General features: G+C 50.7%; 2 protein-coding genes across 6 annotated transcripts in view; one reads left to right on the top strand and one right to left on the bottom strand.

Moving 5' to 3' along the window:
- Positions 1–3,124: 3,124 nt before the first annotated feature.
- CENPV (centromere protein V) lies at positions 3,125–11,620 on the top strand. Its single transcript, XM_065909132.1, has 5 exons — positions 3,125–3,537; positions 5,508–5,606; positions 6,832–6,901; positions 10,242–10,356; positions 11,313–11,620. Exons 1-5 carry the CDS (start codon positions 3,185–3,187, stop codon positions 11,435–11,437), a joined length of 762 nt encoding a protein of 253 aa, XP_065765204.1. The 5' UTR covers positions 3,125–3,184; the 3' UTR covers positions 11,438–11,620.
- Positions 5,596–24,543, bottom strand: part of PIGL (phosphatidylinositol glycan anchor biosynthesis class L) — a 48,329-nt gene continuing 29,381 nt past the window's right edge. Inside the window, exons 3-7 of one of the 5 annotated variants that reach the window (XM_065909134.1) lie at positions 22,647–22,737; positions 19,315–19,382; positions 17,543–17,574; positions 15,611–15,744; positions 5,596–6,840 (exon numbers count right to left, since the gene is read on the bottom strand). In XM_065909134.1, coding sequence (XP_065765206.1) covers positions 6,760–6,840; positions 15,611–15,744; positions 17,543–17,574; positions 19,315–19,382; positions 22,647–22,737 — 406 coding nt within the window. In that variant the 3' untranslated portion in view covers positions 5,596–6,759. Of the gene's footprint in view, positions 6,841–10,366; positions 10,698–13,137; positions 13,731–13,760; positions 15,313–15,610; positions 15,745–17,542; positions 17,575–19,314; positions 19,383–22,646; positions 22,738–24,543 lie in introns of those variants that run through there. The other 4 variants (XM_065909135.1, XM_065909133.1, XM_065909136.1 and 1 more) reach the window with 4 other exon arrangements.

The following is a 24,543-nucleotide window of genomic DNA, read 5'->3' as shown; positions in this document are numbered from 1 at the left end:
TAACCTCTGGTGATAGAAGTCAAAATACTGGTCCCCTCTGTTCTTTTACCTGAGAGAAACTCTCTAAACTGCTGGAAGTGTTCTATATTTGAGTTGGTGGTGGTTACATAAGCTGTATATTTAAGATACATGCATTTTGCCAGCAAAGGAAACCATAAACAAAGTGAAAAGACAACCTGCGGTAAAGGAGAAGATACTTGCTAACAGTGCAACGAACAAGGGTTTAATTTCCAAAATAAACAAACAGCTCATACAGTTCAATAACAAAGAACCAAAATACCCAATCAAAATATAGGCAGGAAATCTAAATAGAAGACATTTAAAAAAAAAAAAGAAGACATATAGATGGCAAACAGGCACATGAAAAACTGCTCAGTATTGCTAATTATTAGAGAAACACCAGTCAGAATGGCTATCGTTAAAAAGTCTACAAAAAATGCTGGGGAGGGTGGAGAAAATGGAAGCCTCCCACACATTTAAATGGTAATGTAAATTGGTACAGCCACTGTGGAGAACAGTACTTAAAAAAAATGAAAAGTAGAATTGCCGTATGATCCAGCAATCGCACTCTGGGCATTTATCTGGACAAAGCTATAATTCAGAAAGATACAGTCATCTCCATATTCAGAGCAGCACTATTTACAATAGCCAAGACATGGAAGCAACCTAATTGTCCATGATAGATGAATGGATAAAGAAGATGGGGTGCATATATACAATGGAATATTACTCAGCCATAAAAAGGAATGAAATAATGCCATTTGCAGCAACATGGATGGACCTAGAGATTATCATACTAAGTGAAATGAGTCAGAAAGAGAAATACCATATGATACTACTTATATGTGGAATCTAACGTATGGCACAAATGAACTTGTTTACTAAACACAAATAGACTTACAGACATAGAGAACAGATTTGTGGTTGCCAAGGGGGAGGTGAGTGGGGAGTGTTGGATTGGGAGTTTGGTGTTAGCAGATGTAAATTATTATATATAGAATAGATAAACAACAAGGTCCTATCAAACGGAATATCAATATCTTTTATAATAAATCTAACAGAAAAGAATACAAAAAAGAATATATATAAAAAAGAATATATATAGGTATAAATGAATCACTTTGCTGTACACCAGAAACTAACATTGTAAATCAACTATACCTTAAAAAAAATTGAACCCCTCCCAAAAAAGTCACAAAAATTGCACTTTAGCAAAGTGTCAGTTATTTCATCTTCCTTTTTTCCAATATCTACTGAAAATTTTAAAGTAAACTTGTTAAAAAGTTAAATCAGATTTATTTGAAATTTACCTGAGTGAAGGAGTCATAAACTGGCCCAAAGGTGGCAGCCTAGGAAAGAGTTATACAGATGGAGTGTCTTAGCTACCCTTGCTAAAAAAGAAAAAAAATCATTTAGTAAAATGCCATCTGCTGAGGGAAATCGACACAGTGTTTAGCTCGGTGAATTTTCTATTTACCAGCAAGGTATAAATGTAATAGAAAAACAGTAGAAGAGTTTGGAACTAGATCGAGGTGGTGGCTGTACAGAACCATGAATGCAGTGTCAGTGAACTGTACACGTTAAAAATGTGTTATGTGACTTTCATCTTAATTTTTAAAAGTATTCAATAAAAAAGTAGAAGACAAAAGATACGTGCATTTTGCTGTGTATAAACTATACACCTCGAATGAACCCCTAATACATACAGCTAAAGCTGTACTCAGAGGGAAATTTATACTCATTAATATTCCTTGTGGACAGTGACTGCAGCCTTGAAATTAAAAGACACACTTGCTCCTTGGAAGGAAAGCTATGACAAACCTTGACAGTGTATTGAAAAGCAGAGACATTAACCTTGCCTGCAAAGGTCCATATAATCAAAGCCATGGTTTTTCCAGTAGTCAGGTACAGAGAAGAAGACTGAGCACCGAAGGACTGATGCTTTCGAATTGTGGTGCTGGAGGAGTCTTGAGAATCCCTTGAACTGCAGAGAGATCAAACCAGCCACTTCTAAAGGAAATCAACCCTGAATATTCATTGGAACAACTGATGCTGAAGCTCCAATACTTTGGCCACCTGCTTCAAAGAGCCCACTCAATGGAAAAGATGTTGATGCTGGGAAACATTAAAGGCAAAAAGGGAAGAGGGTGGCAAAGGATGAGATGGTTGGATGGCATCACTGACTCAATGGGCATGAATTTAGCAAACTCTGTGAGATAGTGAAGGAGAGAAGACTCTGGTGTGCTACAGTCCATGGGATTGCAGAGTCAAACACAACCTAGGGATTGAACAACAACAAAAAATACTAAAAATAAAGAACCTGTATTTAATTCAATAAACTAACGATAAGATAAAAACAACAAAGGAAGGTATTTTCTAAGGAAATAGGGCACACAAAAGTAGAAAAATTAGTAAATGAAAATGTTATTTCTTTGAAGATCTGAATAAAATAGTGTAACAAAATAGGTTTGGAAAATATTTGAGTTCCAGCAGTGGTTCTTGTGAGTTTGTCTTTAAATTGGTGCTGTGATCAATAGAACCATAATAATGGAATTTGGTGTGGAGTTCATTCATTTATTAAATTTAAAAAATCTGTTGACCATCGAGCTCCTGAAGACTCTGTTTTATAACCTGTCAGGAAAGCACAAGTGTAAGAACTCTGATTTCAGCTGCTGCTTGTTCCGGAGAGGCAGGTCATTTATCCACATTACCTAGCTCATTCGGGCGCGGGATGGCTCCTGCCAGGCAGGTGCTGTCCTCATCGGAGATGAAGTTGCCTCGGGGTGCCTGCTCGCATATGACTGGGAATTCAGGGTGACCCAGGCCACTGGAAGGCAAGAGAAAACCCTCAGGGGTTTCAAGGGGCCCGGAGGCGCCGCGGCAGGTGCAAATGGGCCCCGAGTGTCGGGAACCGAGGCCCGAGGCGCGGTCCCGCAGGGCTTACCAGCCGGAGCGGCACAGGTGCGGGCCCCGCGGTGGGCAGGGGTGGGTGCGCTCGTGGCGGCCAGGTGCGGGCGGGGCGGGGGCCGAGGCCGGACACCGGCTGGGGCGGGGCGGGCGCTGCGCCCGGTAGGCCAGAGGAGCGTCGGGCGCGCGCGGACGGCGGTAGCGCGCGGGGCGCAGCGGGCGCGCGGGTGAGCGGGGACGCGCGGCGGAGAGGCCTGCGCGCCAGGCTGCGGGAGCCATGCGGCGGGCGAGAAGCGGCGGGGCGACCAAGCCACGCGGGCAGAAGCGGTCGGGGACCTCCAGGGCCCCCGCCTCGGCTCCTAGTGCCGACCGCGCACGGCGGCCCGCGGTCCAGGCCGGGGGCGGGAGCCGGGCGGCGGCGAGGCAGCCGGCGGCCAAGCGACGGTCGCCGCCGGCGCAGGAGGCGGGCCCCGGGGAGCCGCCGCCGGTGCCGCCGTTGCCTCCGCCTCCGCCCGCGGCGCTCGCGGCGTCCGAGCTGGACCTGGGCGAGCAGCGGGAGCGCTGGGAGACCTTCCAAAAGCGGCAGAGGCTCAGCTTCGAGGGCGCCGCCAAGCTGCTGCTGGACACTTAGTGAGTGCGGCGCGGCCGGGCCGGCGCCCCTAACGTCCCTGTGGTGCTCGAGCCGCGCACTGGCCGGACAAAGGCCTCCGCCCGGCCAGCGCTGCGTGCCGAGGCGGCAGCCTTCTTGGGATGAGGGTCGGCGCGGCTCCCCGGTCCCGGGGCCTCTTTCGTGTTTGTGCATGTTATATTTGGAGAGCGACTGTGAGGGCAGGGCCGGGACGAGAGGCGCTGGGACAGTTCGGAGCCTCCGGGGAGGCCGGCGGCCCGGTTACAGCGCGCGCACTGCGCGGAGCCAGGCGGCGGGAAGACAGAGCGGGCCTCTGGCTTCGGAACCTCCGCGGGCGCTCCAGGGCCCGGGGCTCTGCTTCCCCCAGCTTTGCGACCGCGGGCCGAAGACCCCCGGCTTCCCAGCGGCCGCAGAGAACTTTGGACGGTCCGTGGGGTTCGCAGTGAGCTGTTAGCTCCGGGGGGCGCCTCGTCGTCTAGATGAGGCCCCTGCCCTGTAGCGCCCTTAATATTTCATTGTCAGTCGTGTTTTAGTAGAACCCCTTCCCCCAAAAAACAAAACAACCCAACAATTGCATAACAACTTGAGGATCTCTTTTTCTTAAAAGTGTTTTTTTGTCTTTTGTCCGTAAGAAATTCTCTTCGTTAGGCGAGTCTTCTCAGAGATGGAATATTGGGTTTTCCCTGTGCTTCACTTTTTGGTTTATCATCTTGGACTGTAGGCTGAACATTTTAAAATCTACATCATCCAACAATTTCGAGCCCTTAAAGTGTGCCAGCTACTGCCCGGTGTCCTAAAACGCAGATTTGGAGTAAATTTAGACTTTAAAACAAACTGATAAATGGCCAAAAAAAAAAGAGAAAGATTTCCAAGTGTTGAGGTGAAAGAATGCTTTTTTTTTTTTTAACCTATCAGATTGGCGCAAGTTACATTCATTCAAGAAAGAAAAACTAAAAAGAATATATAACTCTTCACTGTTACTGTTAAAACATTATTGTATGAATCTGGAGGAACATAGAGCAAACAGTTAACTGTGGGTCCCTCTGGGTGTTAGGAGACTTTTCACCTTTAGCACTGTCAAATGTTGTAAGGTTTTTTACCATAAGCATTGTTTCTGTATGCAGGGAAAAAATATATCAAATTAATGGAGTCAGCTTGTATAGAAACATGAAAAAGCATACAGTCTTGGTAACCAAATAAATGCAAAATAAAACTGCAGCAAGCTACTTTCCCTGTAATTATTGCTTGAGAAGATTCAGTGAAATGTTTTCTCATTCATTACTGATAAGAGTGTTCAGCCCTTCTGGAAAGTACTTGGATGATATATATCAAATCTTAATAACGTCCAGTGAAGGACCTGACTTACAAGTTTTAAAGGGATTAAAGTTGAACATAATGTGTACAGATAGCTCTGTAAAAAGTCACATGTATGCAAAATACAGGAGGGAAATACAGCAGCATTATAGGAGCCTTTTGTTAACTTTCTTGAAGACTCTTCTGAACCACTGAACTCGGTCTGGTGCCCTTGCCTTTCTTTTTCTTAGCAGCCTGTACACCCTTTTTCACAGTCATGTAAACATTCAGTAATTTGGGTAATGGCTGCTCAAGGTCCCTAAGGGCAGGGACCCTGTCTACTGTCCCTTGTTTTTTTATTGCCCTGCTTATAAAAAATCTTAATTAGGACTGGCCATATAAAGAAAAATGTTCAGGTGGCTGGTTTAGGATCTTCACCCCAGTTCTCTCTTTCCCATACATTGGGAATAATTTATTCTGCAACTTAACAAAATAGAAGTGGAAAAAAAAGAGCTCATAGACAAAGGCGGAATCCTTTTATAAAACTGAGGACGCCTCCTCAAAAGCAGAAACGTGTCCCTGTTGTCCCGTGAAGACTCCAGTTCCATCTTGTTGCTCTCTTTCCACTGCGGCCTGACTGCTTAGGAATTCTAATCTCTCTGATTTCTGTTCCCTCCAGCGAATACCAGGGCCTGGTGAAACACACAGGAGGCTGCCACTGTGGGGCCGTGCGCTTTGAAGTTTGGGCCTCAGCTGACCTACACATCTTTGACTGCAAGTGAGTGTCTTCTTTTCCTATATTGTTTCAGAGGACACAGCGCGTGAGGGTGCTTCAGCATGGTCTGGGGAGTGGGGTCCAGGTGAAACGACCGTAGCCGTGAGCAGGGAATTGGGGTCTGGTGATGGTTCATGTTCTGTTTTTTCCTTTTATGTGTGTTAGATGTTTTCATTAAAATTTTTAAAGATGGCGGGAGGCTGAGAATAACAGCCTGCTCTGTGTGTGACAGCTCAGTCCTGCAGCACAGCCGCAGGGGACGTGGAGGAGCCCCTCGACTTGTGCCAGGCAGTTTCTCAGAGAAGAGTGCGTGTGTGGGAGAGAGTGGTGGGAGAGAGTGGTACCCTGAAGATGGTTGGGCTGGATGCTAGATGAAAGGCCTTGGGCAGAGTCTGCAGAACTCCACAGAATTGGGTGGGGTGAGGCAAGTGCGTGCACACCTGGAAGCTTGGCATGCCCCAGGCCACCTGACCCATTTGTCTAGGTGAGGCAGATGACGCTACCAGGGTCAGCAGAGGGCCTCCTGTCAGCACCTGCCCGCCTTGTGATAGGTCAGGCCCTCCAGGCTCGACTTCTGACCTGTGGTTGGTATGTAACTGACTGTTCAACAATAGCCAGTTCTTTCTGCCCCTTGGTGCTGGTGCCTGGGTTATATGTGAAGAATAAATAAATTCCGTGGAATTCCTCCTGCGGGGACTGACCCAGTACTAACAGATGGAAGAAGCCACTCCATGGAATAAGCTGTTAGAGGACCCTGTGTGGAATTAGAGTTTTGTAAAAGACGGACGAAAACGAAGGACTTAGGTTTACTTCTGAGGACCTGTGGGCTGTGGAGCTGGGCTTCCTCTGATGCGCGGAGGAGGTCAGGGCACCTAGGCCTCCTTGTCTGTTTCTGCTGGGGATGTGGATCCCGAGGCAGAGAGCGGAGATCTGCCTGAGGCTTGTTTTCTGCCAGTCTCCAGAACCCACCCTTCCCTTCACTCGTAAACCAGAGCAGGGGCAGAGTGGGCAGCAGGAACGTGGTTCTGCACGTCCTGGTTTTCTTAGGCCTGCACTGCTGGCTATGGACCTGCGGAGCAGAGGCCCCCAGGCACCCAGCCCACCTGCCCGAGCCACCCTTCCTTGGAGGGCAGTGAGAGGGCCTTCACCTCCATGGTCAGCCGGCTCCTGGGACGGGGAAACCCAGGAGGCACATAACCATCTGGGGTCTGCTCGTGTCTTTCTGTAGCTGCAGCATCTGCAAGAAGAAGCAGAACAAACATTTCATTGTCCCGGCCTCTCGCTTCAAGCTTCTGAAGGTGAGTGTTTTGAGCAGGACTGGGGGGCCCTGCCCTGGCTTACAGGGAGCTGGGGGCCTCTTTGGGCCTCTCAGGGGCTTTACTTTCCCTGTCACCCAGGTTTCATGCTTCTCTTTAAAAGGTTACATTGTTTTTCTCCTTTATATTTTGGATACATATTTGATCCATTATGTACAAACACGGAGGATCAAAAAATAAATTTAAGATCACCCAGATCCTGTCAATCAAAGGTAACCATTATTGTGTTTTGGTGTGTGTCCTTGTGTGTTATTTTGGACATGGATGAATACGTCTAAATGTATGCGTTTTTCTCAGCACAGAATCTTACCTCTTTTTCTGTTTCATAACTGACTCTTACCATTTCCTAATGAAAAATAAATAATTGAAAAGATTTTTTACTTTTATTCTTTGGGGGAATTTTTTGTGCTTGATCCAGCTTTGCAAGGTACAGAGTGAAAGGCCTTCCCACCACCATCCTTCGGCCCCTGGCCTCTCCTCCACCCCCTCCCGGCCACAGCCACTTCCTACTTATACAATTATGGCTGTATTTGTAGTGGTTTTTGTTATATGAATGTACCACAAGTGATTTTCTACACTTAAACGTCTAGGTTGAGTGCAGTGCTGTCTTGAACCTCCCTGTGTGTAAGTCTTTAATAATTTAGAAATTGTTTCTTTGGATCAGTTCTCTTGGAAGTAAAATCTCTGGTCAAAGAGTACAGAAGCTTTGGCACTCTCTGCTCATGGGGTGGGATGGGGCTGTGATTGGTCCTCAGGTCCCATTGCCTGCTGTGGTCTGATCAGTGTCTTTGCTTTGGGGTTGTGACCTGTGAGAGGGTCTCCTTCTCTGGGTCAGGAGGGGCTCCTGGAAGCACCTCTAGTCATGTCTGCACTCCTGGCCCCGGGGCCTTGGAACTGAGTGGCCACTCAGTGAGCGTCTGGAAGGAGAAGCTGAGATTTAATCCCAGGCACCTTGGGTCAGTTTGTCTGCTTTTCTTTGTCTGCCCTGGATCTTTCCCGTGGGTGTCTTGTGTGGGGAGGAGGGTGCCAGTGGGCAGCAGGCCTGCCCTTGTCTTTCCCATGAGACCCCCTCCCCTGGGTGCCAGCTAGAGACGGTGGCCCGACCCCCTGAGACAGGTGGTCCCTGAAGACACATGGGGGGCCAGGGGCCCTTGGTTTCAGAGTTGACAGTTACCCACTTTGTACCCGCCATGGGCCCGCTCATCAGTCGTAGCCCTGGTGTTTACTGCACTGTTCTCTTCTCTGACCCAGCCTGTTGAAGGAGCAATTTTCTGTTCTTTAAAATTAAGTACAGAACTCATTCTTTGATTCAGCAGTGTTTATGGGCATCTCCTGTGTGCCAGGCTCTGTCACACTGAAACCCAGCAGTTTATGTGGCAGACAAGGCCCTTGTCCCCTCAGAGCTTATGTTTTACGAAGGGGAGACAGAGAAATAAGAGGCCTGGAAATGCCGTGTGGAGAGTTAAGCAGGGCAGCATGGCAGAGGCTGGCTGGTAGCGAGTCTCGGTGGGCTCGGGCAGGCCCCGAGAGATGAGGCATGTTGGGGGCGCACACTCTGCATGTCCAAGGAGCTGCAGGTTGGCCTTCGTGCCCAGAGGGTGGGGGCAGATCAGTGGGCAGCCTGGAAATGAGCATCCTCAGAATGGAAGGACTGATCAGGCTCAGAGGGTGTGACCCCTGGGGTCGGGAGAATCGACCATGGGTCTGTCATCATGGTGGTGATTTCTGACAGGGCAGGGAGACAGAAGTGAGCAGGGAGGTGGAATGTACAGGCCATTACAACTAAGATGGGCCATGTGTTCAGCAGAAATTTCGGGGGTGGGTCAGGCTGGTGGGTGGATGCATGAACAGGGTGGGGTCGGGTCTGCGTGTCAGCACCGGGCCCTCATGCTGATGAGACCCAGGAGGCCGTGAGGCTGTGAGTTTCTTGAGGGGGAGTGTTTGATCAGATAATCCTGCGTGGTTGGGGACCACGTGACTGTTCTCTGCTGCCTGTGTGTGGAGGAGAGGTCGGCAGCGGGTGGGGGGTGGGTGTGGTTTGAGAAGAGACCCCTCAGGGAGCCACTTCTGTGTGTGGCTCTGAGGGACCCTCTCCATGGTGATGGTCGGGGAAGACATATGGACACCTGACCCTTCAGTCACCCAGTGTCTCCAGAGGTAAACTACTGCTTTCTCAGTTCTTTCTTTGAAAGTGTGTGCCAGGGCGTGTGCTTTTTAAAAATAGGAATGGTAGTGTACTGCACAAATTGTTTCAAACCTCGCCTTTTCAGTTCCCTCTGTAACCTTGGAGATTGTCTGCCTGTTGGTATTTCTAAGTGGAATTGCCTCATTCTTTTCAAAACTCAAAGAGATTCCATTCTTATGTCTGTACTTGATTCCTTTAACTAATCTTCTGTGGGACAGTTTCCTTTTTTTTTACTTTAAAATATCAACTTTATTTAAAAAATCATCAATAAAAACTGCCACACAAATTATCAATAACAGATGCTTCTATCAATTCAAGTGTACATTATGTAATTCCTCAAATAAAAAACCTATAATTTCACAGTTTCCATTTTTTATAAGGTTTTGCCTTTACAGATGGTGCGTTAACACCCATATCCACGTGCTTGGATAAAATACAGTTTTAATGGCAGGATTCATTCTTAGAAGTGGCATTGATGGGTTAGAGAAAATATGCGTTTTGCAATGTTGGCAGGTGTTATCCAGTGTTGTAGATTTGTACTCCTGTGATTCACATGCAGGAGTGCACGTTTCTCTACACACGCAGTTCCAAGTAAGCTCAGTTGGTGATTTTTGCCTGGGACAATGAAGAGCATACCTCACTGCAGTTTGTGAGCGTGGATATCGTGTTGAAGGTTAAAGAGAGACTTGTTCTCCGGTTTTTCTGAACTATCTGTGCACATCCTCTGCTGGATCTCCTATGTCTCCATTAGGGATGTTAGCCCATGATGTCCAGCATGTGTCCTTTCCTGGTCCTTTATAGATGAATTTGAGTCCAGTGAGCGTCTTCTCAAGGCCTTGAGCGGTGCTGTCTGGGGACATGGGGACCCAGTCTCTCACTTGATGCCGCCTCATTTAGGCCTGGGCCATAGAGGGGAGCTCAAGGTCAAAGGTTTTGTGCAGCTGACCCAGGAGGAGCCCTGAGTTGTCACACTCCAGGCTGACGGGTCTCCAGGTGGTGAGGATGGGCCCTGACCTCAGACTGGACGTGTCCTCGTGATCCTGGGAGCCAGACCAGAGGGCGTTCCCCACTGAGATTTTTACATTAGATCTTTATTTCTGTAAAAGACAACTGAAGCTCCTTGTCTGTATCTCTCAGGGAGCCGACAGCATCACCACGTACACCTTCAATACCCACAAGGCGCAGCACACCTTCTGTAAGCGCTGCGGTGTCCAGAGCTTTTACTCTCCCCGCTCCAACCCTGGAGGCTTCGGTGAGTGGACAGGGGGGCAGGCTCCAACCCCGGAGTCTTCGGTGAGTGGAGTAGGGTCAGGCTCGGGGCACTGATGCCCTGTGGCCGCCTGGAGTGAGATGCGTTCTGGGAGTGGGTGCTGGAGTCTTCGGCCAGCCTCCTGCCTGGCCAGGCCTCTCCATTGCGTGTGTGAGAGGAGTAGGGCTCGTCAGCTGAACTCTTTGCAGACACGACATAGCCTGGCCCTGGACCTCCAGAGGCCCTCCGGTCCTGACTTGAATTTCCTACTGCTGTGGGAGCTGGATGCTGCTGGGGGACCCACTGCAGGGGGAGGCCATGGGCCTGGGGTGGAGGTGGGGGCGCTTGAAGGAGGTAAGGATGAACAGCAGTGATGATGCCAGTAAAACTGGGCTTGTTCAAACACAAATAGGGAAACCCCAGGTCCCTCTTCTTGGATCTGGGGGCAAAACCACCTTTAGGCAGTTGTTAAGAATGACACCAGCTGCCGTGCAAATCAGGTAGGAAGCAGCCATGGAGGCTGCTCCTGGAAAGTTGGCCCTGCAGAGACGCAGCCTCCAGGACTGCCGTGGGCCAGCTGCCTCGAGCCTTGGGGGGCGCCTGACGTCACCCTGCCTGCCTACCCTTCTTCCCATAGAGCTCCTGTCTGCTCCTTTTCTGCCACACGGAGTGTCTTTCCCGCCTGCCTTCCTGTACAGATGGGGACATGTTTAAAGCTGAGAAAGTTACCCCTCAGCGCCCTGGACGAGGCCTGTGAATTCCTCAGGCTGCCCAGCAGAGGTGGCTCTGGGTTCAAGCCTTTCTCTTTTGTCCTCTCAGCTCAGTGTTCAATGACAGTCAGCCCTGGCCACCCCTGAGCCCCGTTTGAGAGAAAGAGAGTGAGCCAGGAGCTGCCGTGGTGAGCTGCGGGGTGGGTTTGTCCGAGAGCCTGCCCAGCTCTCACGCCTGCCTCCCTGCAGGGATTGCCCCCCACTGCCTGGACGAGGGCACCGTGCGCAGCGTGGTGGTGGAGGAGTTCAATGGCAGCGACTGGGAGAAGGCCATGAAGGAGCATAAAACCATCAAGAACATGTCCAAGGAGTGAGCTCCTGCACCTCCTGCCCAGGAAGGGCCTACGGCCTCTGCAGTCTGCTCCGGCCACCGGTGTCTTCAGGCAGCTCTTGTCCTCCCCTAGCTCAGATTTTGACATAGGCTAGTTGATACCCTTCTGTCCCCCTTCCTGACTTTTGTGCGATCTTCTAGAGAAATAAATATTTTTAACATTAAAGTGGTTCCTCTGGTTTATTGTCTTCTCTGTCCTTTGGGTTTGCTTCCGAGGCCAGGTTCAGCAGCAGGTAATTACTGAGCACTGTTGATGGTTCTTGCAGCCATGGCCTGGCCAGGAGGTGGGGTGGGGGGGATGGTGTCAAAGGACAAACGAGAGCTGGTGAGTGGTCACAAGCCACCCGAGCTGTGACAAGAACATGAACCCAGGAGTCTGGAGGGGGAGAAGCTAGTTGTGGAAGACCTCGGGGGGAGTGTGATGGGAGTCTGGTTTTTTTAAGTCAATCAGCTTCTGATTATTTTTTCCCCCCGATTGTGGTAAAATAAACGAAATTCATTTCTAGTGCACAGCTCAGTGGTGCTGAGTATGTTTATGGTTTTGTGCCACTAATTTCCACAGCTCTTCATTTTGCTAAAACTGCGCCCCCTCTACCCATCAACAGTAACTTTGAGCCTATGTGTTTAAAGGAAGCAGGATCTGGGAAGAGAAGGGAGAAGCAGCTGTGGACAGAGGTGCAGGCACAAGGTAAAGCCAGGCTTGAGGTGGGAAGAAGTAGAGGGTCAGAAGGAAACAGAAGCCGCCTGTGGCGTCCTGGTTCTGTCCTATATGTGCTGGGAAGCCCTGAGGGCTCTAAACAGTCTTCTGACCCGTCCCCCGTCCCCACCCTCTGTGTTTCATGTAGCTTCGTATCATAATTAGTGCTTTATTTATTATAATAAGATGCTTTCTTAAAGCATTCCTTCCATTACCAACTACTGGGTGTATACGTACATGCATAATGGCAAACAGTAAGTATTGCTCTTTGCTTTAGGAAAGTGACTTAAGAAATTATCTGGGAAGGAGAGTAGACCAGAAAAAAGCAGGAAGGGACGTCCAGATGGACTGGGGTTCTGTGTGGTTACCACGTCAGCTGAAGGCCAGTTGGAAGGAGCTGGTAAAGCATTCTACAGCTGAAACAGGAGTATAGTCTGGTGCAGTGAACATCCCCTCTGACCTGCATCCCTCTTGCAGTGGCATATAAAACCCACAGTTTTGAGTCTCTTAAAAACAAATGCTAAGTCGCTTCAGTTGTGTCTTTGAGACCCTGTGGACTGTAGCCCACCAGGCTCCTCTGTCCATGGGATTTTCTAGGCAAGAATACTGGAGTGGGTTGCCATTCCCTTCTCCAGGGGATCTTCCCCACCCAGGGATCAAATACATCTCTTACGTCTCTGGTATTGGCAGGCAAATTCTTTACCACTAGATTCTGTATGTTTTGTTTTATAACTTGCATTTTTTTTTTGTTTGGTAGCATCTTGCTCTTCTCATGTCCCCTGCATTGGGAGCGCAGAGTCTTAGCCACTGGACCACCTGGGAGTTCCCCTTGGGGAGGCGTTTTCCCTAGATTTCAATCTGATGTGTAGGCCACAAAGATAAATCCATGGAATTATGGTTGAACAAATTCAGTATAGACTGTTGTCCTGTGTGTGTATAGGGGGCGAGCTTGCCTTGGAAAAAACATGAAAATACATGACATAGGATGGGATTCTAGAGACCTTTACATTTATTTTTAATAATTGCAGGTCAGGTGGGAGGGGGGATTGGGATGGGAAATACGTGTAACTATATGGCTGATACATATCAATGTATGACAAAACCCACTGAAAAAAAAATTAAAAAAAAAAAATAATAATTGCAGGTCTGTGTTAGGGAGTTGACAGACACTGTGCCATTGTGTGAACTGTTTCACACAAGAACTCGAGAAGCTAGCAGGGTAGCTGTCATTGTCCTTGGCTTGGTTTGTGTTTGGTGGCTGTGGTTTTGTCGCCCAGAGGAAGATGCTCAGGCCTGGCAGCCTGTTGGATCTGCACAGCCCCCATTTTATTAGAGGCCAGTCAGTTTGGAGGACAGGGCCCTGGAACTCAGGCTGACGCTGGGATGTCCTTGACTCAGGGAGACAAGCCTGCTCCAGACAGGCCCTGGGCTCCCTGGCTGTCTTTCCCTTGGTTCCTTGGATCCGAGAGCCCATTCCGGCTCAGAGGAAGTTCAGAGAGTTGATCCTCATGTAGCGGGAAAACAGCACATAGAGGCGGCGGAACCAGAGCAGCTGGCTGCGGTGGCAGGACATGGCTCTCTGGGGGGACAAGAGGAGTGGTTCTGGAGCTGGTGCCTGGCCATGTGCTGTTTCCATCTGCCTCCTCCCACCTGCGCACTCCAAACCGCAGCAGGACCTGGCTTCCCCTGTGACCTTCGAAATCCCCTGCACTGGCCTCTAGTGGCTGCTTCCTGCCCCACTCCCCCACCTCCTGACATCCCCGTGACAACAGCAGCCGGTCCCGATGCAGCCGAACACAATCTCCATTAACAACCCTGTGAGCGAAGGGCTGTTACTGTTTTGGTTTTTTTTCTTTACAGATGAGGAAACTCATCCATCTCAAATAGCAAGTAGGTAGTAAAGCTGAAATTGGAACCCAGAGCCCTCAGGTTGACTCAAGCCTACATTCTTCACTCCTTTGCCCCGCCCATATTCTTCACCCTTTGGCCCCTTTAGCCCTCTGCCCAGACTCCTCTGAATCAGCTAAGCTGGGTAAATACAGCCACTCTGAGAAGAAGAAAGGAAATGGTACCCATAGGTGCAGGGTCTCTTTGCCATCCAGTGGGGGAACGTTATCCTATTATTCAGAACTAATGTAGCTCGGTTTCTAAACAGAATAGATCATAACAACTGATTTAACTAGATATACCCTATAAATACAGTTCCTGTTTTTCTGTAAGGACCATAACTAATGCTTATAATCTAAGCGAGTATCATTGCAAACATTTACGTAAAAAACTCATTTTATATTCATTGTTTGAACATCCGTGACTTTAGAGATGTAAATACCCCGTGATGACTGCAAGCTTGAAGCTGATAATGAGAACCATCAGTATATTCAGGCAAAAATATGAAATACTGTGGTTTCAACAGGAAATACAGCCACAATTTTTAAGTAAAAATTTTTCTCAGAGTACCATTGGAACATATACATTACCATCTGTAAAACAGATAATGGGAGCTCAGTCTGGTGCCCTGTGATGGCCTAGAGGGGTGGGATGGGGTGGGAGGTGGGAGGGAGGTTCAAGAGGGAGGGGACATGTGTAGACATATAGCTGATTTATGGTGTTGATCAGAAGAAAACAATACAACATTGTAAAGCAATTATCCTCCCATTAAAACATTTAAAAAAATTACTCTCAGAGTCCCACATGAGTTCTAGCCCTTGACCCTTTCCACTTCCATGGCAAGAATGCAAAGGGTTAAGGGCTAGAACTCCTGGGCAGCCTCGTCCCTAGCCCTGTGCTTCTCAGACCCCCTGCCCCACCCATCACCACTTTCCCAAGAGGGCCTCACCTGGCCTGACTCCTCAACAGGCAGACAGTGGGCTGCCCACTGGTCTTTACTAAGGCTCCTGACAGGTCTGAGTCCTTAGACTCAAGCTGGAAGCCTGGTCCACATACAACAGTAAAAAACCCATAAATCAAAATGTCCAACCTTCAGGGGTTTGTGAACTGTTATATGGCATGTCCATGTGAAGGAATACAGGCAGCCATTAAGATTTGAGCACGTAAGGATGTCAGAGAAGACGGTCATGATGTTAAAGTAGGTTTCAAACAGCAGGCTCTGTGTCACCCCATTTTACATACATATGTCAATACTCTTGCGTTTGAATGATTACCTGTATGGGATGGGGTTGCAGGTAGTTTTGATGAATGATTTTTATTTTTGACTTGCTTTTATGTAACTACTCCCAGACTTTCTACACTGAGTCTATATTGTTACTTGCTATTTTTTCCAGCTTGTGCTATTTCTAGACTCAGAAGACAAGGTGAAAGTCCCTGAAGGTCTACGGTTCCCAGTGTCTGGCTGTGGGCCCGCTCTGGGGACAGAACCACTTGGAAGACCTTGGGTGAGGGGCTTTGGGGGACCTGGGATGGGGCGGGGGGAGCGGTGTGGGGCCGAGGGGCGGTTCTCACCTGGGCCTGGGCTGCCTCGCGTTGGGTGAGCACAAAGAGGGCGTCGCGGGCGAGCAGCAGGGAGCAGGGTAGGTCCAGCAGACAGAGGTATTTGCGCAGCAGGTTCACAGACTGGAGCGTGAGCACCCAGCACCCTGTGGGGGCGGGGGAGGGCGGGGAGACTTGCAGCTCCAGGCTGGTTTTCCTGAACGCCCCACGCGCGTGCCCTGACTTTGCAGCTCAGGGCAGGGCATCATCAGGCTGCTCTTTGCCCACCGTTCTCACAGATCAGAGGGTGAAAGGGCCCAGAACACCTGCAGGACACCCTCTGTCCGCCCGTGCCCCCAGCAGGGAGAGGCTGGCTGCTGGAGGCCAGGGTCAAACCCAAGCAGGGAGTGGTACAGGCAGACTTTCTGTCTTAGGAGGCTGGAGACCTGGCTCCTGCTCGTCACCGGAGAACTCATGGGCTTCGGGAAGTCCCTCCACCTTAGTGAGCCTCAAGTTTCTTGTCTGTATGATGGGCTGTTGGTCATTTGTGAGTGTGGGACCTGCCTGTCTCCCACGTGCCATGTGCTTAGTTGCTCAGTCGTGTCCCGACTCTTCGTGAGTACACGCCAGGCTCCTCTGTCCATGGGGTTCTCCAGGCAAGAATACTGAAGTGGGTTGCCATTCCCTTCTCCAAGGGATCTTCCCAACCCAGGTCTCTTCTGTCTCCTGCATTGGCAGGTGGGTTCTTTCCCACCAGCACCACTGGAGCTGTCTTCCAGGGTTGAGCAAACACACGAGAGCTATGTTCCTGAGCCCCTGCAGCTTCACCAGCCAGAAGCCCACCCAGAGAGGGCATGCTGCCTGGGGGTCCATTGTTCCGCCCCCAGGGCTCTCCTGTGAGGGGTGCATGTCCAGACAGAAACTGGCTCAGGGAGGTAAGGGCGGTCAGATGCCTTCCTGTGAGTTAGGAAGTGTTTCAGACCTGTCCAGCACCAAGCAGTCACCTACAGCCTGTTCAGTTACCTGGGGGATAGATGTGAACTTGGATGGACATTCTGAAAGGACACTAGAGGTAGGATAGAGCTGGCCAGGGAGATAGCCAGGCAGGCGAGGGGCAAGGCCCACAGAGGTGGTTAACTTCCTGTGTCAGCCCATCTGAATCCCAGATTCTTGGTCAACATTGTTTCTGAGTGTGTCTGTGGGTGTCACATTTGAACTGGACGACTGGGGAAAGCAGAAGACCTGGGTAGGTCTTGTCCAGTCCATCAAGGGAGGGCCCGAGCAGAGCAGAAGTTAGAGGGAGGGAAAACGTGTCCCCTTCTGTCCAACTGCAGAGCTGGACCCTGGTCGTCTTCCCGAGACCAAGACTAACCCCATCGGCTCCCTGGTCTCAGGCCTTTGGACTCGGACTGATTGAGGGATGCCCTGGCTCTCCTGGGCCTCCAGCTTGCAGGTGGCGGATCCTGGATTTCTCAGCCTCCATAATCGTGTGAGCCAATTCCTTCTTTATGTCATTGTTGTTGTTCTGTCGCTAAGTTGTGTCCGACACTTTGTGACCTCATGGACCGCAGCAAGTCAGGCTTGCCTGTCCTTAACCTTCTCCTGGCGTTTGCTCAGACTCATGTCCATTAAGTCAGTGATGCTGTCTAGACATCTGTATGTATGTGTATAACATATACAGCAGTACATATGTCTGCATCTCCTGTTGGTCTGTTTCTCTAGAGAACCCCAATGACACCCCCTCCTCCCTCACACCCAGAGGGTACTTCTCAGTGGACACAACTTGACCGTGAGGCCTGGGGACCCCCCTGTGACAGGCGCAGTGAGCTGCGTCATGACAGCGTGGCCCCACCTCCCTGTCTGCCCCACTCCCGCCACTGGGCCAAGGGCAGCTCTCTGTATATTTAGCACTCTCACCCTAGAGGGACAGTAGCAGCAACCTGTTCCAACAGGGCCCGACCTTACCTTTAGGTAACTTGCCTTCTGCATGCAGGGTCCTGGCAGAGGAAACAGAGACAGTGCGAGTGAGAACCCTCTGCAGTTAACTGGAGGGGCTGTCAGAGCCAGGCCTGCCCCACCCTGGGGTCCCTCCATGTAGGTTTCCAGGCAGGTTCTTCAGCATAAGTCACCATGGAGATTCCTCAAACCCCATACCTCTGGCTACAGCTGAAGGGGCTAGGGTGGGTCCCTCATTCAAGGTCAGCCAATCTGGAGATGACCAGTGGCTTATGAGGTGCCCTGGTCCAAGCTGTGCCCATCAGAGATGAAAGTAACAACAATGGACTCTTCAGAGTTTTTCTCTTTCATGAGATTGTGATGTGGGTGTGGTGGGAAAATATGTAAAGTGTTAATTGGTGTTTCTTCCCTGACAGTCCCCTCCCCTTGCACACATCTTTTGGCAGTAGAGGCCATTCTGTGCTCACTGCCCTAAGAGGAGGCGTGAGGGGACTTCCCTGGGGGTCCAGTGGATAAGACTTTGCGCTTCCACTGCAGAGGGCGCAGGTTCAATCCCTAGTCTAATCCCTGGGAACTAAGATCCCACATGCTGTGCAGTGTGGTGAGAAAAAGTATTTATCCTAAGAGGAGGGGTGAGCTGGGTCCAACAGCAATATGAAAATGAACTTCTTGTTGTTTTGAAATTTGACAGGTGGGCAATGGGACAAAGAGTCCCCTTCCCCCACACTCCAACAAACAGACACATGGACTCATGGGGTAGGGATTCTCAGGAGCAAGGATTAAAGACAATAAGTTGGTCTGACTTACAGAGCCTGAGAAATAGAAAATGCCAAGCTCAGAGGCAGCTCATCCTGCACTCTGGGTGGAGCCCTGGGGATGAACTCCAAGGAAAGAGCTCAGAGGCAGATAGATCTAAGGGCAGGAGAGAGAGGCCCTGGAGACACACGTTCAAGCCCTGAAGAGAACGGGCACATTCAGAAGAAGGGTGTAGAGTCAGTCCTTGACCTCAAGCTGCCCTCTCCCTTCCCTAGGCTGGGTCCAGCAAGCTCCTTGTAGGCCCAAGAGGAGCAGGCTCAAGAGATCAGGACATAAGCTCCAGGTCTGTATGACCCCAGAGAAGTCCCTCAAAATCTGTGAGGGTTGTTTTTTTTTTTTTTAACCAGTTAAATGCAGGTGGTAGTCATGGTTGTTAGTCGCTCAGTCGTGTCTGACTCATTGCAACTCCAGTGGGCTATAGCCTGCCAGGTTCCTCTGTCCATGAGATTTCCCAGGCAAGAATACTAGAGCAGATTGCCATCTCCTCCTCCAAGGGATCTTCCTGACACAGGGATTGAATCCACCTCTCCTGCATTGGCAGGCAGATTCTTTACCACTGAGCTGCCAGGGAAGCCCTAAATGCAGATGCATGTCAGTAAAATGAACTGCTGCAAAGAACAGGTGAGATTTCAAATGACGTGCACATCCTTCTTCTTCAAAGAAAGATTTGAAATCAGGAGGGTGCCCATTCATGGATCCCAGGCCTCAGACCTCCCCGTGAGCTACAAGGAGGTGAAATTTGGCTGTAACGTTTCCTGAGGCCAAAGCAGAGGGAGGAATCCAGTCAGTTCCTGCATTTGGCTGCATCCGGGGACAGAGAGACTCAGCTATTAGGAGACAAGGTCATAACTCTAGGACTCGAGGGCGCCTGCTCCTGGGAGGACAAGGTGAAGTGACCCATGGGGTGGAGAGTGTTGAGGAGACTGCCCATCCCAGCCGCCCAGGGAACTGGCGCACCATTGTACCTCACAGCTGCATTCAGAGCCACGTGGTTGCTGTGCCCGCTCACGCCCCCCTCATCAAAGGTCACCACCTGCAGAGACACAGAGCTTCACTCCAGACTGAACCGTCTCTCCCACCTCTGTGCACACCGCCTAGGACAGACAGGAGGGCCCAGAACCCTGAGCCTGTTCGTGTTCCGAGTGAATCAGAACTGACTTGGGCACGGGTTGGTGGTGTGACTGCCGTTCAACCCTGTGGCTGTGGGTTTGACGATGCTGTTACACTTGGACAGCAGAGAAGAGTGGAACTGGGCCACGAGAGAAACCTGGGCTCGGCATGTCTGTTTTTCTTATCTGTGTGGCCTCTTATCAGCACGTTTGGTTTCCCTACTGGCTGCTGCGTGACCTTTGTTCACGTCGATGCCGTCTGATTATTCAGTCCCTCTCCTGGTGCTGCGTTGAGGGCATGGAAGCGCTAGGTGACAGTGTCCACTGTGCCCTGGGGCTCACAGAAGCCCGTGGCTCCTCGTAGGCTGCCTCTGCGTCCACATTCTCAGACCAGCATCTGCTTCTCCAACTATAAGCCTCGCCTAGGCTCCAGATTCATTTCTGCACAGATGACTTTAAAAAATCCAAAGAATAATTTGAATAATAATGATAATAAATGTAAAAGAATAGCTGGGATAAGTGAAAAAAAAAAAAGATGTAGGAAAGAAGAGAGGACTCAGAGAAAGGCAGAGGTATGGCTGGTTGAGGGGGATGGAAAGAGGGAACCAGATAGCCAAGAAAGCAGGATGATGGAGGAGCAGGGGCAGGTGAGCCAGCATTTAAAGAAAAACACTGTTGACCTTGAGTTAATAATTAGTGAGGCTGAATTATGGGAACACGAGTTTCATTATACTCTTTGCTCTACTTTTGCATGCTTGAAATTCTCCACAGTGGGAAATTTTTTTTTAAAGGCTTATAAGCAGATCCCATTATGGTGGGTACGTGTCATACATTTGTTAAAACCCACGGGACATACAGCACCAGGAGTGAACCCTAATATGAACCTGGGGTGATGATGACGTGTTACTGTAGATTCACTGTAACAGGTTGTGGGGCCAGGGGTACGTGTGTACTTTCTTCCCAGTTCTACTGTGAACCTAAAATTGCTCTGGAAACTATAGTGTGTTATTTAAAAAAAAAAAAAAACAACACTCCACCCTAGAACTCAGGTACCCCATTCTGATCCCATCCTGTGCAGCTAAGCGTGGAGTGCCTAAGTCCACTCTCACCTCTGACCTAGTTACCCTGACCCTCCGGCATATCATAGAACGTCGCTACTGGGAGCGATTTCATCTTCAGTGTCTCATCTGTGAGGCTGGAAGAGTGAGGCCTCCCTCCTTTCTCTCTGGGTCAAGGTGAAGGTCAGATGAAGCCCCGTGGGAACATTTAGGACCTGGACAGCAGCCCAGGCTGAGTGTCTGCTGCCCTTGGTGGAGGTAACTCTGGGACGTGGTTGTTTCAGGCCAGCCGGGGCATACTCCCTGGTCTGGGGCCTTGGGGCCACTGCAGTTCACCCCCATCACTTAAAATTCTCCAAGGTCTTGTTTCCTGTTTATCCCACATCTTCCAACAAACCCCCAGTCTTCCTGCCTTGAGGAGGGGTGAGCTGAACTGTCTCCACCCCCTGGTCTCGTGCAGATTAGGACCTGGCAGCAATGGTGTCTGTCCACCTTCCCCCCTAACCTGCAGAAACCTATGTTCAAATGAAGCCTTCCCCGGACCCCAGTAAACAATAGGCTGCTTTCACTTCTCTAAGACAGTGGCTCACGGGACATGGTCCGTGAAGGATAAACAGCAACACCTGTCACCGGGGCAAGACACACAGCAAATACTGTCCCACAGAGGGCTGAAGAAGTCACGGAGGGCTTCTGTGAGAAGGTGGTCTTAGCTGGGCCTGGACCACAAGTCAGTTTTTAGGGAAACAAACTTGGGAGATTCTTCTGTGTCTGTGCCCTGACCTCCTCCCTGGATGTTCAGAGCTGCGGCTGTGATGTGGTCTAAACACTAACTCGGCCCCTAAGTGAGGTCCAGCCCTTTTCACCAGCGAGTGGCACCTATGGAAGGGCTGGTCAGAGATGGCCAAGTTCACAAAGATGGGAGTTTATCCCACAAGCAGGAGTGACTGAAGACCAGTTGTTCCTATGAACGAAAGCCAGAGAGGAGAGAGTCTGGGGACCAGCCATGGGCAGGCCACTGCCTGGGAAGACAGGGTGCCAAGGGTCACTGTGGTACACCTCGCAGACCCTGCCCTGTGCCCCAGCCGGCCCTGAGGACCAGCCCTGTCCACCGCCAGGCTGTCGAGCCCTGAGAGGGTCTGAGTGTGGTCTGGGAAAAGCAGGGCAAGAAGAGCCAGGCCAGCTATCACCTCAGACCCTGAAGAAAGGTACGTCCAGGAGGGGTGGGCCTGCAGCTGTTGGTGACCATTCGTCCGGCCAGAACAAAGTGCAAAGCCGGTGCAGATCCCTGGTGGGTCCAGCGGCCCCCCTGCACCTCCAGCTCCACGTGGTTCACAGCCAGCTGGCTAGGTGCCCCTTCTGGCCCATGTGGACGAAGCTCCCGTTGTATTTATGTCATTAGAGCACAAAGGCAGTCTGACTAATCCACAAAAACCTGCTCTTAACAATGGCCTAATAATTCAGTTCACTCGGAGGATGCATCACTGATAAAAGCCTGACAGTGGGGTTCACCTTCTAACAAGGATTAATCAAAACTTAAAAGCCAATGACTGGGGCTTTAAATGGTAGGATTTAGGTATTAACTCGTGAAGGGTTATTATTATTTTAGATGTTCCCAGCACCTTAAGATGGACTGCTGGCAGGATGCAGGCTGGCAAGGCCTGAGCGTCGAGGTGGGTGTTCCCGAGCCGTCTGCCTCTGCAGGTGAATCGAAGGCCCACCGGAGCTCTAACCAGGAATGTTCTCTCCACAGGGGCTGTGGATTTGATTTAGCCTCGTATTTTCTAGAGGGAAAAGTGGAGGCTCAAGTCCCTAGCTTCACGCTTGCCGACCTCGGGCAGCTTCTGAGCCTCTGGGAACCTCAGTTTCCTCGATGAAGGTGAGCATCAGGACAACACTTACCCCAGAGTTACAGTGACACCCTAACATGAAAACGCTTGTTCTGTGCCAGCGTGTTGTGGCATAGGCTTGTGGGGACCTGGGTTTTCAGGGGGGCAGCATGGAGGTGGGGGGGCTGGTGAAGAGGGCACAGTCTGGGAGAATCTCTGCCTCCCCCTGAGCTCTGTGGTTACACAGGAAAGGTGCAGAGAGACAGGCCGGGTCTCTGCTGGAGAGGGGGGCGTGTACCCTTACCAGGTTGATGCCGTTGGCCTCTACGTGCCGGAGGAGGACATCAGCTGCCTGCTCTGGGTCCCAGCGCACATCTGGGTCATCTGGGAAATCCCTGGAAGGAAGAGGCACACGTTGGAAACCATTTCTAATGGGGTGCAGGCTCTCCCCTCAGCTCCAGTAGGTGTGTGCACGTGTGGGGTGCTGAGGACGTACAGACCAAACACAGCACACTCAGGGCATCTTGGCTCATGTCATGGCTGGGCAGTTGGGAGGGAAGCAGATCTGTCCACAAGCTGGGGGACAGGTGTGGTCCCCAAGGGCTGAAACATGGGGCAGAACTCTGATGTGTCTCGGTAAAAATCATGGGAATGACTTGTTGGTAAAAGTACTCAGTTACCTCATTTAACCTCAGACAGCTGTGAAGGAGCCTGGACAATGCAGGTGAGTAGCCTGTGTGTTGCAGGGCCATTAGGGTTGGGTTTGATGCAGGTTTTCTGACTTACAGGGGAGGTTTCAGCCCCGGGGAGGTGACCCCAGGGGTAGGGTTCTCTGCAGGCCACTCCAGGCCTTGTTTCTGTCCACTATCACCACCACCTGCCGATCTGAGGCCAAGGCCATGGTCTGACTCCAGTGTGAAGACATTATTCATAGTCTTATAACTAGACAGCCATCTCTGCTGCCTCAGGTCCTGGGCGCCACCCACCTATGCTGGGGGGACAGGGCCCCCCGATTCCCACCAGGAGGTAGATGTCACCTCTCCATGGACACAGGCCATTATCAGACTCATTTAGGACTATGGTCAAAGGAGAGGTGCTGAAAGTTTTTTAGGAGGAAAACGACATGCATCTCAGGGCAGAACAACACAGCGACTTTCTGCGCTTCCTTGGCTGCCTCTTCCACACCCCGAGGAGCCTCCTGCCAGGGTGACTTTGAAAGCACCATCCTGCCCATCGTTCCCTCAGGGGCCCCTAATGCTCCTGCCTCTACAGGACAGACAGCTCGGCTAGCGGCAGGGGCTGGACAGGGAGGAAGGGAGAGGCAGGGACCCGGATGAAGTTTGTTAAGCCTCATTCCTGGGGAGCGAGCTGAACATGGGATGGAGAACAAGACCTGCTGAGCTCGAGCAGGAAGAAATTCAGGAATTTTCCAGGGAAATACCCTGGAGTGAGAACAACTACACACGTCCCCTTGGCTGGGAGGCCCGCATAAATGCACCAAGGCGTCATTTTGGAAACCAGGGAACAAGGAAACAATCAGAGGTTGGCAAGGCCAGAAACCACTGTTGCCTCTGGGGAAAGACATCAGAGCCTAGGAACGGGAGTGGTTGATGGCAGGAACTATGAGGGCAGCAGCTGGAGGCCCGGAAAACATTCAGCTACTGACAGAGGTGCTGTGAGGAGTGGGGAGACCTTCCAGTCTCCCATCATGGCCAACTATTGGTCAAACCTACTGAGAAGTCAGTTGATTGGCAAGGGAGGCAGGAAGCATGGTTGCTGTTGGTCCAGGTGTCTGGCAGTGTTTGAAGCAAATGCCCAATGAATGTTTGCTCTCAACTATGCCCCAGACTTGAGCCTAAACCTTCAAGGGTAGCAGCAGTCTGCCCTTCTGGGAATGCAATTGCCACTAGCTGCCCAGGTACAGAGGGCAACATGGAGGTCACTGCTGGGCAAGCAAGAGTTCAGGCTCAGGGGAGAGAGACAGGGCAGCGGCTGGGGGGCAGCTCCACCCCAGCAGCTCTGCTTGAGCTCTGCCTATGATCAGAGTGGCCCAGTGTCACCAGGGGGCATCGTGATGCCAGGTCGGAAGACAGAACACACGAGTTCCAGTTCCCTGCTCACCAGGTGCCCGGGGCCTGTGCCGCATCATCCCTAGAGCTGGGAGGACCTGGGCCACACCGGTGACCTGAGAGCCCTTGATG

This window comes from Muntiacus reevesi, chromosome 18, assembly GCF_963930625.1.
Source record: "Muntiacus reevesi chromosome 18, mMunRee1.1, whole genome shotgun sequence".
Classification (NCBI taxonomy): domain Eukaryota; kingdom Metazoa; phylum Chordata; class Mammalia; order Artiodactyla; family Cervidae; genus Muntiacus; species Muntiacus reevesi.
The sequence above is the reverse complement of the archived record's forward strand: the minus strand, read 5'-3'. Positions and strand labels throughout refer to the sequence as shown.

Coding starts and splice junctions, on each gene's coding strand:
- CENPV (XM_065909132.1), top strand. CDS start 3,185: ATGCGGCGGGCGAGAAGCGGCGGGGCGACCAAGCCACGCGGGCAGAAG. Junction 6,902..10,241: donor CTCGCTTCAAGCTTCTGAAG/GTGAGTGTTTTG, acceptor TGTATCTCTCAG/GGAGCCGACAGCATCACCAC. Junction 10,357..11,312: donor CTCCAACCCTGGAGGCTTCG/GTGAGTGGACAG, acceptor GCCTCCCTGCAG/GGATTGCCCCCCACTGCCTG.